This window comes from Sinohyriopsis cumingii, chromosome 8 (genome assembly GCF_028554795.1).
Source record: "Sinohyriopsis cumingii isolate HCF-2022 chromosome 8, ASM2855479v2, whole genome shotgun sequence".
Classification (NCBI taxonomy): Eukaryota; Metazoa; Mollusca; class Bivalvia; order Unionida; family Unionidae; genus Sinohyriopsis; species Sinohyriopsis cumingii.
This window is the reverse complement of record NC_142968.1, coordinates 87,736,349-87,752,612: the sequence shown is the minus strand read 5'-3', so window position 1 is coordinate 87,752,612 and position 16,264 is coordinate 87,736,349. Positions and strand designations below refer to the sequence as shown.

Genomic DNA, 16,264 nt, shown 5'->3' with positions numbered 1-16,264 from the left:
TCTTGAGTTTGGAACACTCATTACTAAAATTAGCACTGGACTCTGGTGCAGAACTGAAAGCACGTTTCAAACACATACTGGTCCAGAAAATGCCACGGTTCATATCATTTCCTCTACACAGAAGCTGACATCCAGGTTTCATCTATCCTGCTAAATATAGGTTTGATCATGAGCACTCAAAAATTTAAGGTTATTAATTTTTAATATCATGGTTTTTGCATAGATTTACTATGGGAACTGAATTAGTACCGTGAGTCCTTTACCTTCTTCACTGAGAAAGTCTGCTACTATGATGACTATTTTAAGTAACCATCTTCTTCTGTTTTAACTTTTAGCACTCTCGTTTCTCCTGATATCCCTTTTCTTACACAATGAACAAATTTAGCTGCATGCGATATAATGTTGTCTTGTCTTTTAAATCAGCCGTAATCACTGACGTCGTGCATGCTTTTGAACAGTAAAATAGTCCTATTCACTATTTAAATAATTAAGCGTACTCCAGTCTGTGTTCATAATTATAAAGGTGCATTTTCATCTGTCTACTACTGTATGAAGTTAAATTTGATGTTGTACTGTCTTTTATCTACTTTGCATTGTCTTTTAATCTGTTGCAACCATTGGTACTGCAATGTCTATATATGTACAGTTACACTTTAAATATCTACTATCCGTGTACTCGTCTGTTGAATTATGAAATATTGTCATGTCGTTAAAATAGATCGTACAGAGCACAGGTGCTCAACGCGAGCTTGATGTTAAAAAAAAACAACAACAAGCAAACAATAATTTGAAGGAAACAAATCATACCGAGTGACAAAATTACCTCTGATATCCCCCGTGACACCTTTCTACCATCGGACCCTATCTATCATACTGTTACATTTATAGTATGATAGACAGGGTCCTATGTCAGAACGGGTCATGTGGGTAATCTGTAGTAATCTTGTCACTTGGTATTTTTTTTCCTTCAGATTATTTCTCTTTTTCAACATAAAGCTCGCGTCGAGCACCTGTAGTACAGAACTGGCGTTTTATGTATTTTACTCAGACCACAAGGACCCGAATTGATGCTTACAATTTACTTGTCATACATGTACTATATAATATATGTATCACTAAGAGTTAAATTGTTAGCAACGATACGAACCCCTGTGACTCAGATCACCGACGTCACATAAAATTTATTGTATCTTGTATTTGAAGGAAGTTTTCATCGTTCAATCAACCGGATTCTGAAAGTCACGGCTCATTCCGTTTTGTTTTCCTTTCCTGCTTAGTCCAAAGTGTTTTAACATAAACCAGAGCTAAATTACTTCCGTCTCTTCCAGGAGTGAAAAAAAAAAAAAAAAAAAAAAAAGTCAGGGGATCATTATGGTGACTTTTGTTTACTTTTTAGGATTATCATTTGTTGTGTGTCAGGTAATTTGTTGTTTCTATATTTGCCATTTAAAATATTATTTTCTATTGTATTTCATTAAATGAGCCGATTTTAAATGTCCTCCACATATTTAGACGAGTTTGTCACTGTTTCGGTTTCTATACAACGTTGCACTATACCACAGGGGTTCGTTACAAAGAAAATTTGGAGTGTCCGTCCTTGAATCAAGGTTCTAACCTGTAACAATTTAGCGTTACCAAGAAAATTTGCTGTATCCATTCTTGAATCAATGGATGGGGGTTATAACCTGTAACAATATAGCACTATTGTTACTAGTCCTACCTATAAGACCTGACGCTGATATTTATGTTTTGGGCGTCAGGGTCTTACAGCCTAACTAACGGCTCTGTGTAGTGTGTTTTGATGTCGACTAACATCGTTACGAAAGTCACATTTTCAGGAGTATTTCACACAACTGACAACTAAAATAACAACGTTTTTCTACAAAGTAAAGTTATAATGTTTTAGTCAGACTTTACTTACTATGATGCCTTTTCTCGAATAAATTCAAATTCTCACAAAAGAAATGGACCCGTTTTCAAGTTTCTTTGGCCTACATTTCAGTTGGCTGGAAAGCGATGAAAGCAGAGGATGCCGAAATCGGATAAAGTTGAAATATTAATTTTTAACGAAACGAATAAAAAATATATTATGCCTATTGGAACTGTAAGCAATGGTTCATTTCATTCAAGAAACAGATCCCCAACATGAACCTACTTGAACTTACATCGGCATACCTCAACTACCGTCACATTGCAACAAATTCAAATGTATGTCAACGGAACGTGAAAATGCATCCATTTGCTAGTGTCATATTTTCATTCCACCAGGATAAAGACAGCACAGTAAGTATATCAATTACACATAAATTAGTGGGAAAATGTCGATTTAGGCTGCCAAGTGTGTGAGATGTTCCTGAAACTTTGATCACTTATTCCGATGTCGTTGACATCGGAACACACTATACAAGGCCGTTATTTGGATAGTAAGACATAGCACCTAAACAAAATCAAAATGTGCTATGTCTTACATGTAGGACCATATTGTTACAAGTTAGAATCCCCATCCCTTGATTCACGGACAGATACTCCATATTTTCTGTGTAATGAACCCATGTGCTTTGTTGTTATTGTGTGTGGTTTAATGCCATTTTTCAGCACAAGATAGGCTATACATGGCGGCCTGTATTAATGGTGGAGGAAGAACCTGTTAAAACCCCGGAAAGAACCACCAACCCACGACAAGCTACTGGCAAGCTTTCTCACATACCCACATTGGCCAAATCCAAGACTCAAACCCACGCAGACAGAGGTAAGATGGCAGTGATCCGTAATGGAGAGCGCTTTAGACCTCTCAGCCATTCAGGACCCCACCCCTGTGCTTTAATTAAGAAAAGTGATATTCATAAAGTATAGAATAATATCCCACAATTCAACTCAAATTGCATTAGTCCTACAATGTAAGACATAGCACATGTTGGTTTTGTTTTAGTGCTATAACCACCATCTCCCAAAACAAAAATGTCGGGTGATGTGTCATACGTTGTAGGACTAGAAATGCATATGAAAATGTGATTTCTAAAAGTCAACATGAAGACCCACTCCATGACCTTCTTGATCCTGTAACCCAGAAAATCCTATTTACTATGTGTCTTTTAGAATCATACAAAAAAATACATTATTTAAAAGATGGAAATGTTTACTTTAATAAAAAAAATTCTGCATCTTAATCCTAGTTTCCAATTTTGCAAAAAGTTGTCTCATACGTACAGAATCATCTGCTACCCAACATATCAACTTGCTGCTAGAATGGGATTCTCAAGAAATTCCCCGGCATATTGTCTGTTTCAGAATTCTTTAGTAATCTTCCACATAAGCAAGATGTTGTAAACACATTACATCCTATTCTTTGTTGTCTCTCTTCAACAAAATAGCTGATTTTTTTCTTCTAAAATGTTGAACTTTAATAGTTTTTTTACATGATCAGTTTAGTTTGCTTAATATCTCTTGCCATTTATTGGCATTGTTACGTTGAATTTTGTAAAACTATAAACCTGACCTAATTACTTGACTGAACTGCTGACAGAAACAGTCCAAGGTAATATATTTCATTCTGTAGCCCAATGGATAAACATTACATCTTCAAAGCTGTGTGCAGAATAGGCATACATCTCACAAGTCATGAAAACGTGGAGATGGTATCCCATGTGTCCAAAATTAATATTATTTTTAACAGAATATTCTGGTGACAATTGCCTCTTTTCAAATGGAAAGCATTGCAGTATTATATTTTCATCAATCATTTGAATTTGGTATGCGTTTTGCTTCAGTATTGGTGATGAAAATCTTAGGTGCGCAGAATTGCCCGGCAGCATTGTATTTTGTTTCACACAGCATTGCGAATTTTATCATATCTGTAACTCAGTAAATTGTCAGATTGTCAGGTCAGTATCATTACATGTGGCTAAAAGTATTGATTTGTTTCACACGATATATTTAAAATGAATTGGGAACTTTTAGCTGCATTTAATAACACTGACCTGAAGATTTTACGAGTTACAGATAGGATAACATTCACGATGCTGTGTGGAATGGAACAAGTATAAACACATAGGCACTGATTTTTGTGTATAATTGTATGAAATCCTATTAATTTACTGCCACCGTCCATCCAAATTTCATATCGATTGTAGGTGAAGGGTTTATTCTTAATAGTGGAATCGTCTATCCCGACCCCATTTGTTAACATTTGTGGCACTAAGCCTTAGTCCTACAGTGTAAGACATTGACCCTGATGTTCCTGATATTTGTATTATTAGGTCGCTGTCTTACTGGCTAAATAATGGTGTTGTGTAGTGTGTTCCCTGGTTGACGGACGAAGGAATGTGAAGTCAATTTTTTTAGGAATATCTCACACACTGGGAAGCCCATATCCAAATCTATTTTATATGAGAAATTAAAGACAAAGGTCAAGATTCAGATTTCATAAACTGCTTAACAAGCTAGTTAATTTTTACATGAGTTTTAGAAGCTAGGAATTTGTAGCAAACTTATATGAGATCATGATTGTCAGATTCTGCTGCCAGAATTATATCTGTAGCTTCCTAAGCAACATAAGAATAATAATACTTTTATAAAGCAGAGTACATAGTATAGATTCTTACAACTTCTGGTGGTTGTCAAGTGATAGGCAATTCGGAACATGCTATAATTACTGTAGTAGTGACATGAAAAGTGTTAATTGGACTTATATCCAGCGACACCAATATAATTCTGTGAATTAATTATATATTCGTGGATTTTGTGCTTGCTACACACTTCAGATTTAAATACTCAACAAAAAATGTCTTGGACAGAAATACAGGGTCCATTTATATCAGTCACAGTCTTAGTAATGAAGTTATGTACCCAACCCAGATGTAACTTTTTGCTATATCATGAAAATCAATGCCAACAAAAAATTGTTAAATTTACTGTATGCAGATATTAATATATCTCTTACCCATTGTTTTTCATTAGGTATACGTTAAATATAAGTTGGGTAAAGCAGCTCTATTTTTACTGTGAATCTCTGCTGACATTGCATCAATCCAGTATGTTTTAGGTTGCAGGAGACTACGGTGTGGTTTCAGCAAGAAGGAAGGGAGATGGCTCACCATGGACAGATTTCTATTGCATCAGTTTCAACAAGAGGTTCAGGGACCTTCCATCCACAACAGCTGATCATGTGGTAAACAACCTTCATCTCCATCTGTCTGTATAAATATTGTATTTGGCTATAATATGACTTGATTTTGGACAAGGTCAAGTCCAACATACAATGTTACATATGTCAGAACAAGATACATGTCCAATAATGAGGTGACCTTGCAGGTCATTGACTGAGCTTGTTACTCTGTTTTGATCCAAATTTAATCTGATCTGAAATATGGACTAAAATAACCAAGATGTTGGATTCATGCATATTAATGAGATGATCTTGAATTTGATTGGCTAAGCTTCTTACCAGACTGGGAGTCTATATTCTGATCCATTTGGATCAAATTTGGAATATTAGCTTATATCTTCTTGATCATGGATGAGTTAAATGATGAGCAAGGAACTTTGTGATCACTGATTACACTTTGGTTTTAGAAGTGTAAGTTGGGTTTATCATCCAAAATTGTAAAGGTGAATTATCACATTATGTCCAGATTTCAGGGATATTAGCTGAGTGATTACAAATGGCTGATTTATTAACAAATTTTCAGAATGTATTCTCGATTGAATATGTTAGTATATTCATGCCATTTCACATTGTGACTAATTCAGGGATGGTCCTGGATTTTAAAAAGCTGTCGCAAAAAAAATCGCCAACCTCAATATTTTGTCGCCAATTTTCAAAAAGTGTCGCCAAAACAAGTAGTGTACATTTTTCCAAGTGTTAATTTAGTCTATTAATGTAAAAGGCAATGAAAATTACAAAAGATGGGTTAGTTAATACTTTAATTACAACAAGCATTAACAAAATGTTACAAAGTGTTACATGAATATCCGTCGCGATGTTAGGGCTGCCCACTTGTTGAATGCAGTTTCAAAGTCTAATTTTTCACATCTGTACATGCTGATTCTCATTAAATTCTCGAGAGATAGGATGCAGAGCTTATTTCTGATATCAGTTTTTATGAGGTTCATCTTATGGAATCCACGTTCACAGTCTACAGTGCTGACAGGTGACACCAGTAGTCTCTCAGCAGCCCCCAACCTCCATGGCTAGCTTCAAAAAGCTTGTAGCGAATTGCTTCCTAAATCCCAAGAATGATCACTGAATGCTGTATAAATTTTCTCGACAAGAAAAATAGGATCTCCATTTCCATAAATGAAACTTACACGAGTCAACACCTGGCAATACTGGACCGTATATATAAGCATAAATTCACACCCAATTTAGGGATTCTTTCACTCCTGTATTTTGAGAAATAAATAATTATTATTAATTATGCAAAACTGTTTGGTTTTCTTTGCTATTTCTTGTTGCGGAGTTTAAGTCTCTGCAGCCGTAACACGGGACTGATGGCAAAAGGAAAAGATCAAAGAGTAAAATGCTGCACTGGCGACAGATGTAATTGTGATTGAGATTTTTTCCATTTGCTTTGTATTTATACACAGTAGTCGGTACTTCAAAGATTATCAGTTTTCTATGAAGGTTCAGCAAAACTATTGTATTGGTGTATGAATAAAAAAAAACCAAAAAAACAGAAGGATTAGCGATACAATTAATTGTATCCGTTCTATTCGCGTCTTCAGAAGTCGGTCAGTTGTAGGTATAGTGCGGTAGCATGATTGACTGTATCGCAGCATACAGTCCTCAGCCCAGATGTCAGCATAAGCAGATTATGATGTAACAATGCACTGTAAAGATGGGGTTGTCAATAAGAACAAAGGATCGTTTGTGTAACAGACTGATTCCAATGCATTGCTTAGTCAAGTTTGTGGCTTCCTTTCGTTCTGCCTTTTAATTTATCCAGTCCAAATCCACGATTGTATGTACAAATTAAATAACCAAAAAGTATGTCGCCAAAAAAATCGCCAGATGGGATATTTTTGTCGCAAATAAGGGAAAAAAATCGCAATTTGCGACATTGGCGAAGCCCAGGACGATCCCTGCTAATTACTGCCTGGTTTGCCTCTTTTATCATACATATTATCCAAGATGTCAATACCAGCCTCTGAAAAAGGACTACAGTTATGATCGTGTGAATAATGAATAATACATGTACATTTTGCACTGCTTCTTTTCATAAGTGTGTTCACAAGCAGTGAACATTCATATAGGTAAAAATATCATTTAATTTCAGTTTACTTATAAAACTTGGACAGAGAGACCTTTTTTTCACCTAGTCTACACACATCATGGACTTTGGGGTGTAATATGCACAGTTGACCACATTAGGCAAGGAACATTACTCATTACACATCAGCTTCAGCACTAAATAAAATGATTATGTTGATGTGCCTTAAAACACCAAACCAAAACCTAGTTGACATATTGGCACCAGTATTGATGTTTAATTGACATATTGGCACCAGTATTGTTGTTTAGTAACCATGGCCTCTGTTGGCAAATGAATCAAGACATTATAAATTTTGAATAGCAAAAAACATTATCTAATTACTGATTCAATAAAAAGTTGCACGAGTTAGCTCACATTTTTTTAATTATATGACATCAGATATCAGACTCAGATTTTAAGAAAGCCAGTTGTGTCCCTTGACATAAAGAGATCTGAATGCTAATAACCTCATGTTCGCTTACTGCCGTGTATGAAATGTTATTACAGTCTTGAAGCCCATATGCCATAAACTGAAGGCCAAAAAATGAGATTGATCATAATTATGGCAAGCTGTACACCCTGTCCTATCAGACTCAAATTTTAAGAGAGCAAGTTGTGTCCCTTGAAATTAAATATATTTGAATGTTATTCAGAAGGTTTAATAATATCATGTTCTTTTACTGCCATGCATGAATTGTTATAACCATCTTGAGGCCTATACACTATAAACTGAAGGCAAAGAGTATGAGATTCATCATAATTATGACATGCTGTACACCCTCCCCAACAAAATATAATGAATTTATTACCACATAAAACCTATGTAAACCCTATATAAATGTATTTGTTGAAAGAATAACACATTAGATTCTCTTGGCTACCATTGTTGGTTATGCTGGTGAATATCTCAGCAAAATATTAGTTGTAACAGTTACCTCAGGATTGAAAGACAAGTTTTATAAATGCCTGACAAATCAGCAGTTTTATTAAAATCTTGCCATTTTTTTTGCAGATATTTTTTCCACTGAAAACTGAACAATAGTATAATTCATTTTTGTATATAATGAATGTCATTTCTCCTATTTGGATCATATATTAGAGATCCGCATATCAGCTTTTGAAGTGTTGATGCTAGCATTATTTTAGATAAGAATCGCTGTGTATTGCTTGCTGTTATGTGACTTGCACCTCAGATTGTAAGTCCCATGAACCTGTTATGACCTTGTGTGGAGTTCTTACACCTAGCTAGAATACTTTGTTAAATACTGGATTTTAAAACAAAATATTGACCAGTTATATTCTTGAAATTATGTTTATGAGATAATAATGTACTATGCCTTTACATTCCACCAGTATCACAGGAATGGTTAAAAAAAAGTTTCATTTATTCACATGACTAGAGGATGGAGTTGTTGTTGGTTGGTTTTTGAGGGCACTGTAATGCATCTTGCTATGATGTATGCAGTGTGGCAGGTTATAGTGATGTCGATGACCAGGGGCATCATGCCACAGACATGTAACATCATGTCCCACCAATTCATATTATCCTGACACTAGGCTTAACAATCCTAACATTAACCCCTTAATACTGAGCACCTACTGGGGCAGCTGCTAGTACCATTTTTATAAGTCTTTATTATGACTCAGCTGGGGTTCGAACCTGTGAACTCCCTCATCTGAAGTTTCAGCTGCATGGTACTTCTTGAAAGAAGATAACTATGGATTAACTGAGAACTGTTATTCCTCTAATTGGCAAAATCCCCTTTGGTTTAAAATTTCTTTATGTAGTTAACATTTGTGAATGATTTCTTTGTTTTACAGGAAATTGCAAACTTACATGCATTTGATCTTCAACTGTTTAATGAATTATCATGGTTTATAAGAAACAAATATCCATGTGGTAATTTTGCCCAGATGTTTTCATACCATATCATGTGATGTAGTTTTGTTCAATCCATATCATAGGATTTATAATTAATATTAAGATTCACCTTGAATTGGTCTCTTACAAGTGTCTTTGTTTCAGGTGCCCAGACCACTTCTAGATCTCTCCAATTCTACGGGTTGCCGTGAGCAGGACTTTGCCCATGTTAATGCCACAGGGGCTGTGGTTGCTGTTAACAGGGGTCAATGTAATTTTACAGACAAGGCCAGACTTGCCCAGAAGTCAGGGGCACTTGGCATCCTTATATGCAGCCAAGATAGTCTTGTAAGTATCAGACTTTAGTTGTAACACATTAGAAAGCAGACCTGGAATCAGTTATTTTGAAAAACGATTAATTAAATTAATTACTTTAAATTTGAACATTTTAATTACAGTTACAATAGCAGTTGGTTTCTGTTTTCAAAAGTAATTGAATAAATGACTTGGTTACTTGTTAGAAAGTAACATATTATTTTTTTATAGTTCAGATTAATACTTAATAAAATCTAATGTATTTGAATCTGTATTTAAGGTAATACCTTGAACCCCTTAACTTGAAGAGCTTTGACAAAAATGCACATAAATATACTCCCAATTTACAGAACATTTTTGTATTGCAATATCCGAACTGATGTTTCCTTTAATTTATTAAAGTCAGAAAAGCTAATTCTGAGTGTTAACTTTTCATAAAATGGTAATTATTTAAAACATAATCTTGATTACAGATTATTTTGGACTAAAATTGTTAAATTAAAATTATTTACATTTTTTAAAAATTTCTGATTACCAGTTACTTTTGATTATTTGAAAATCAGTGATCAGTTACAGATATTTACAATTATGCCTAATGATCACTCTATGTTTAATAGTGTAGTCCGGATCTATCTCTTCTTTGAGGTTTAAAGTTGGCTTAAGCTGAGCAGAGCAGACTGGTAGGGGTAAAGTGTCATTGCTTCACTAAAATATGTGAAATAAAAAAATTCAGATAGTGAATTTTCTGTTGTTCTGGTGTTTTGAAATCTTGATTGTCTATGTTTGGAAAAAGTCGTTTTTTTCATTACCCCTATACTAGCATGGTTGACTTGTAAAGTTAAAAAAACATCACCCAAAATGTTGTAGGAGTAAAATCTTTGACAGGGTCTTACTCTTTCATTTTCTTTTCCTTTTTCTTTTTCCTTAGCAGAGACTACAAGAAAATTGAATGCATGGTTAAGCACAGGCACAAATTTAAAATCTTACCAATATTAATAGTAATAATTAGTCTTAATTTTGCTAGGATTTCATTTTTTTTTTTTTTTCTTTCATCAACTCTTTAGATTCCTTTGGTGAACTATGGTTTAATTTGAAGGACATGGTCTGTGTGTTTACTTGTTTGTTAGATGTGCCTTTAATAAACAGAATGATGCAACTAGTCCAATGTTTTCAGTACACCATTCAGTTTCATTCTTTTGAGAATGAAGAATACTTTAAAAATGGCAAAAGAGATAATCCTATTCAAGTGTTAGCTTTAATTTGGAGAGTAAAATTCATAAATGTTAAATGATTTGCTGGCAGCAATCAAAACCAGAAATAAACTTTTTGTGAACAACTCTGTCTTTCCATTAGGCTAAGATTCGATGTCCAGCTATCCTGCATTAATTTCTGTAACTTTATTGGATATTAATGTCCACAAAAAAATCAGCATGTCAGATAGAATGAACAGTATTGACTATGCCCAACCATTGGTTGCAAGGACAATTCATATCGGAAAAGACAATCTCTTTAATCATATCTACTCAGCTGCATGTTGAAACATTATCCTGTGAGTTTGCACTGCCATGAGTAGTTTAGTCCCAATAAACAAAGACCAATATGCATCACCATGTTGTGTTAATTAGCATTGACCTGTGATAAGTATATTGCTGCTCATGATCATATAATGAAATTAAATTGAGATTATAGGCAAATGTTTACATTCACAGGTAATGAAAAGGGGAACTGTGAGGAGAAACATAGCTTTGAGCAGCTCAAATAACAAGGACCTGCCTTGTTACTGCTTATATGTGATGTTAATCAGCGGACACAGTTAATGGCATAAGCTTTAAGCACAAATTAATTGCTGCTCTGGAATTTGTTATATACTGGGTATATGATTACATGCTATAAATAGAAGATTATAAACTAGAAATCAGTGTGTGTGCACCTGATTTAAAATTAATTTGATTTTGGACAAGGTCAAGTCCAACATATAATGTTACGTAATCAATAGCATATATTGAAATTTTTAAAAACATTAAGTAAACTAATTAACAGACAGTGCAAATTAAATACACATAGCAAGGTATAACTATGTAACTAACATCCTGAATCTTAGTTGTTTGGATTTAGTGTTGAAGATTTACCTAGATGTAGCTATTCAGACATCTTTAACCCTGAATCATTATCAGGTTTTACCCAAGTAAATGCACAAAATGGCATCATCCAGGTATAAATATCCTGGTTGTACCATAGAGCCATCTGTTTTGGATCTTTCTGCAGCAAAACCTGTATTTTACTGCTGTCTTTTTATAGTGGACACAATGCTTGCAAAACACAGTCACTTTTTATTTTAAATTCATTCTAACATGCTGTCAGTTTTAGGTATATTGAATTTTGTTCGCCTCTGTTTTTATGTACTGCATGCTAGTTTTTATATCCATCTTTTACTTATGGTCTGTATTATAAACAAAGAATTTCATTTTCAGCAGTTAGTGTATCACTTTTAGAAATCTTCTTTTTTTGTCAGTTCAAATTCACCTTACACTGACTCCAGTGGTAATTCAATTGCTTGTATTATTCACTCTTGCAAAACATTTGATTTGAATGTGCTATTGCTTCAGGTCAGAATGATTGTTTAAATTTTCACACCGAAAGAAGATAATTTATGATTTTTGACAATGACTATCAAATAACTGATTCATTGTTCTTGATTTTGAAAATGAAAGTGCTGGAAAATGACAGATGATAAAACTAGATTTTAACCAAAAAAATCAACAAAAAAGATTTTAAAAATATTAGACATAATTTCAATTTCATTCTTTGGTTCTGCATTGGTTCTTGATGGGTTTATGCTTAGCTGATTGACAAGACAGGTAGGCAGTGCCCAGTACACACATGCCAACTTTATACTACATTCTTATTCACCCCTTTTATCTTGGGGTGGTCAGTTAGGTCTTACCAGTAGTCATAGAAGATTTGTGTAAAGGTTTTGGTTTATAAAAGGTTTTATTGGCATAAATTATAAATTTCATAAACTCTTTGTGAAGTGTAGAATTTTGAATTGCAGTGAACTTTAAAGTTGAATGCATTGAGCATTAACATTTTATTGCATTTAAGCCAGAAAGTCTTTGTGAAGGATCACTTTGACCTTTCTTCGTTCATCCCACACGCCCATGCCAGTGTAAACTTCAAAGGGGTAGCATTCCAACTCAGTGAAATTGACCGGGGTATCTTAACACGATCCTTAGAAAGTAAACATTTTAGCTACCAAACCTAACCGCTTCGTAGGAACCTATGTTAAATTATCATTTTTTTCAAAGGGAAATTGTTACACACCGTCATTCACAGATTCTGAGCTGTCTAAATCTGATGAAGGGAATTATTTCTTTAGGGAAAAATTAGGGACCACTGCCTATGATTGGACAGAATAAATTAAGGCATACACTTTAGAAGCAATCAGAATTTAAAGTGACGACCTTGGTCAAAATTCTTTAATCTGAAATGTCCTGAAAGAGGAAGAGTAGTCTTGAGACCGGTTTGAGGCCTAAAGAGAATAGTGCTTTCCTTGTTAAACAAGAAAGGGACCAGGTGACCGCATCTTGTAAAAAGAAAGACAGGTTTTATTACTAGGACGCACAAGTTCTGAAAGAGAACAGCAATAAGGTACGCAATTTTAGTTTCATGTAATATTCTATTATTTGATTGTTTGTTTTATGCAAATGTGTTTGCTATGACTAAGTTCCATATTATGTATCATTTATTCAGTTTCATGGAAATGTGTTGATGCTAGAGTTGTTATGCAATTTTTTAAAATTCAATTTCTTGGAAAATGTTGATGCTAGAACTGTTATCTAATTTACCTTTTAATTTGACAGTTATTGATTAGAATTGATTGCATGTAATCCAAATGTTCATATGTGTAGGATTTCATAGGATTATATGAAATAACTTCCTTTGTTTGTTAGGATGATACAGACTATCGTGAGTTAACGATAATTACCTAATTATATCTGATTTTGTACTGTTTGAATAATCTCATAAGTTAAGGGATGCTGTGAGTTACAATTTGTGAATTTCATGCAGTAGTAATTGAACATGTAGTATCATATGTAAAAGAACATGGTAATATTTGATAGACGCTTGCGTGGTAATTTAAGACCTGCCGCTGGAAGCGAGGTCAATGTCCTACTGTACTAAGTCAGAATTTACACAGTGTGTGGATAGCCAACATGCTCTGAGTAATGTGAGGGAATTTTATGTAAGTCTAGAGAGTGTGGTATACAGAAATTATGGGGTAATTTTGTCCTTTAAGGAACAGCTTTCTGGGAGAGAGACGGGACAGTCTGAAGACAGAAGTCTGAGGGAAAAGAAGGACGAGGTCAAAATAAAGGACCAGGACGTCCATGAAGAGACAAAGCATGGAGCTTAGGAAGTCAATGAACTAGGAAGACATTATTACACTGTCAAGAGAGGAAGGTGATGCAAATCAGTCGTGGACATTGCGCTCTTTTCACCTCTTGTTATGATGATGAAATAAATCCAGATTGGAAATTCCTGTTAATTTCTATTGACATAATCTAGCTTGAATTGGAATTGCTGTTATTAATTTGTTCTGATTAAATTTGTTATTTTCTTGTCAAAGGGGGCTCGTATTGCTTTATTTCTTCCCAGTATTCTCGCTCAGTTCTCTGTTGAAATTCTATTCTTTCATTCCTGCTGGGCTATAATATCGAGAGAGGTCATCCTCTAGATAACGCCAGCCAAATCCAGTTAACCACCTCTTTTACTAAGAAGGTGATGTTACACTCTTTGATGGATTTTCTTTTTGCATGGGATGAAACAATTTGAAGCTAAGACAGTTTATGTGTAGCATCCTGACTTTTCCCTTTGACCTTGGGATGAAGGTGACAGAGATAATTTATTTTAAGGTTTGGTTAAAAGTTTTTCATTTGCTTATATTACCTAAACCTCTTGGTGTAATTTTTCTTGATAGGGATTAATTAATCACTCTACAAAGTGCTTGTGCATGGTCATACTTTTCAAAAGTTTGTGTTGAGGTTTTAGTTTAAGATTTGGATGAATTTTCTTCTTTCTTTTGATGATTCATTATGTTACTTAGACGATTGATTCAGCAACATGTTCTTTCAATCTTTTGACCTTGGTATCATTGCCACACAATATACAATAACACTTTGAGTATGACATCCAGGCCCTTGCCTTCTTATTTTGCACTCAAGAAACTATATTTTTGTTGAACCCACAGTGGGAATGCACCATTTCCATCAACAGTTTCTTTGGCTTTGGTTCAAGTTTTTCATTTTCTTATGTTTTCCAAATCCCGTGATCATTTCTGATTATGCTCAGCATGAATCATTATTTAGAAAGATAATTCATTCTGTGATATGCACATGATACCTTTGACCTTGAAGTTTAGGTCTGAGTCCCAGAAAATTTGCTGTAAGATTTAAAGTTGTCAGTTTTTGATTTGCTTGTATTTTCTAAACCCCCCCTGATGAATTCTCTTCATGCTTGGAGCAAATCATATGAGGTTAAATCAATTCATTTTGTGACATACCAGCTTTATCTTTTTGGCCATTCAGATGAGGTCATTGTCAGAAAATTTGGCACAAAAGTTTTTGGTTTGGTTAAGCTTTCATGAGTTGTATATAAAGTCAAACCAGTCCAAATAGTTGCCTGAATTCAGCAGTCACCTGGTCACAACTGCCATTTGTTATTTTATTTTATTTAATTTCTGTTTAATTTAATTTAATTGTTTGTAAGTTTTAAAATCTTTTTATTTTTATTTCATTACATGTTAAGTTATGTAATTTTGTTTACTGGAATTTGATACTTTCCAGAAATTAGTTTGACCTGACTGTTTAGTCTAAAACACCTAAAAATAGAACTTTGTATCTTTTTGATGACCTAGTTCCTTTACTTGATTAAGAATCCAGTAAACAACTTCTTTTTTTTAAAATTTATTTTTATTGTGGGATACATAGAGTGAGATTGAGGCTGTACTGGAATATGTGACCTTAGACATGTAAATAGCTTCTAAACTGTTCTGGAAGGTGATCACATGCCCCTCATATGGGTATCTGTTTTGTGTCTTATTTGACTGTATAACCTTTGTCTATAGAGAAATTACTCAGTTGGGCTTTTTTACCTTGGACACTGAAAAGTGTTTCGTTGTGGCAAGATGAGTCTGAATTTTATTTTTTGGAATTAATAATTCCTTTTCCTGGAAATATTTGAGTGCTCATACAGAATTCTTGGTCAAAGACATTTCTTGAAATTTTATTTGGAAATTCAGACACCGGAATATTGTTTGTGGATCAACAAAGAACTGTATACACATCTGTACTATAAAGGTTAAAGTATACATCATTGCTTCCATGTTGGATTTTTCATCGAGACTCGAACTTGAATTCATTCGAACATTTCATTACTAGGATGTCTAAAATTTAATTCATGGATTATTCTTGGATTATTTCTTGATTTGATTTCTTAAAACTGTAATTCTTTATTATTTTTTTCATTTTTACAATTTTTTTCCAGGTAAATCAATTAATTGTTAAATTTTACAAAGCTTGTTGTTTTCACTCTTTGTTTGTTACTGTTTATTAGAGCCTAAACACGTAACATGTTCTAATATCCCCCTGGCAAATTTCCTATATAAATATCATCAGTCACCTGTCTTCCATTGTTAGCGTTCAGGTGTATTTTTGTCCAAGTAATGTCTTCACCCTGCCTTCCATGGCCACTGCAGTGTATCAGCAGTGGCTGCTTCAAGTATGCAAATTAAACTTAAATTAAAGAAGACATATTATATATCAAGGTATTTTGCATGAAT

At 34.1% G+C, this 16,264-nt stretch overlaps 1 protein-coding gene across 2 annotated transcripts in view; it reads left to right on the top strand.

Moving 5' to 3' along the window:
- The first annotated feature begins 1,273 nt into the window (after window positions 1–1,273).
- The window catches only part of LOC149794084 (signal peptide peptidase-like 2B), a 64,824-nt gene continuing 49,833 nt past the window's right edge, over window positions 1,274–16,264 (top strand). For both annotated transcript variants that reach the window (XM_089968043.1, XM_089968044.1), the window contains exons 1-3: window positions 1,274–1,419; window positions 5,042–5,167; window positions 9,277–9,459. In XM_089968043.1, the coding sequence (XP_089824169.1) occupies window positions 1,372–1,419; window positions 5,042–5,167; window positions 9,277–9,459 (357 nt within the window). In that variant the 5' untranslated portion in view covers window positions 1,274–1,371. The remainder of the gene's footprint in view (window positions 1,420–5,041; window positions 5,168–9,276; window positions 9,460–16,264) is intronic.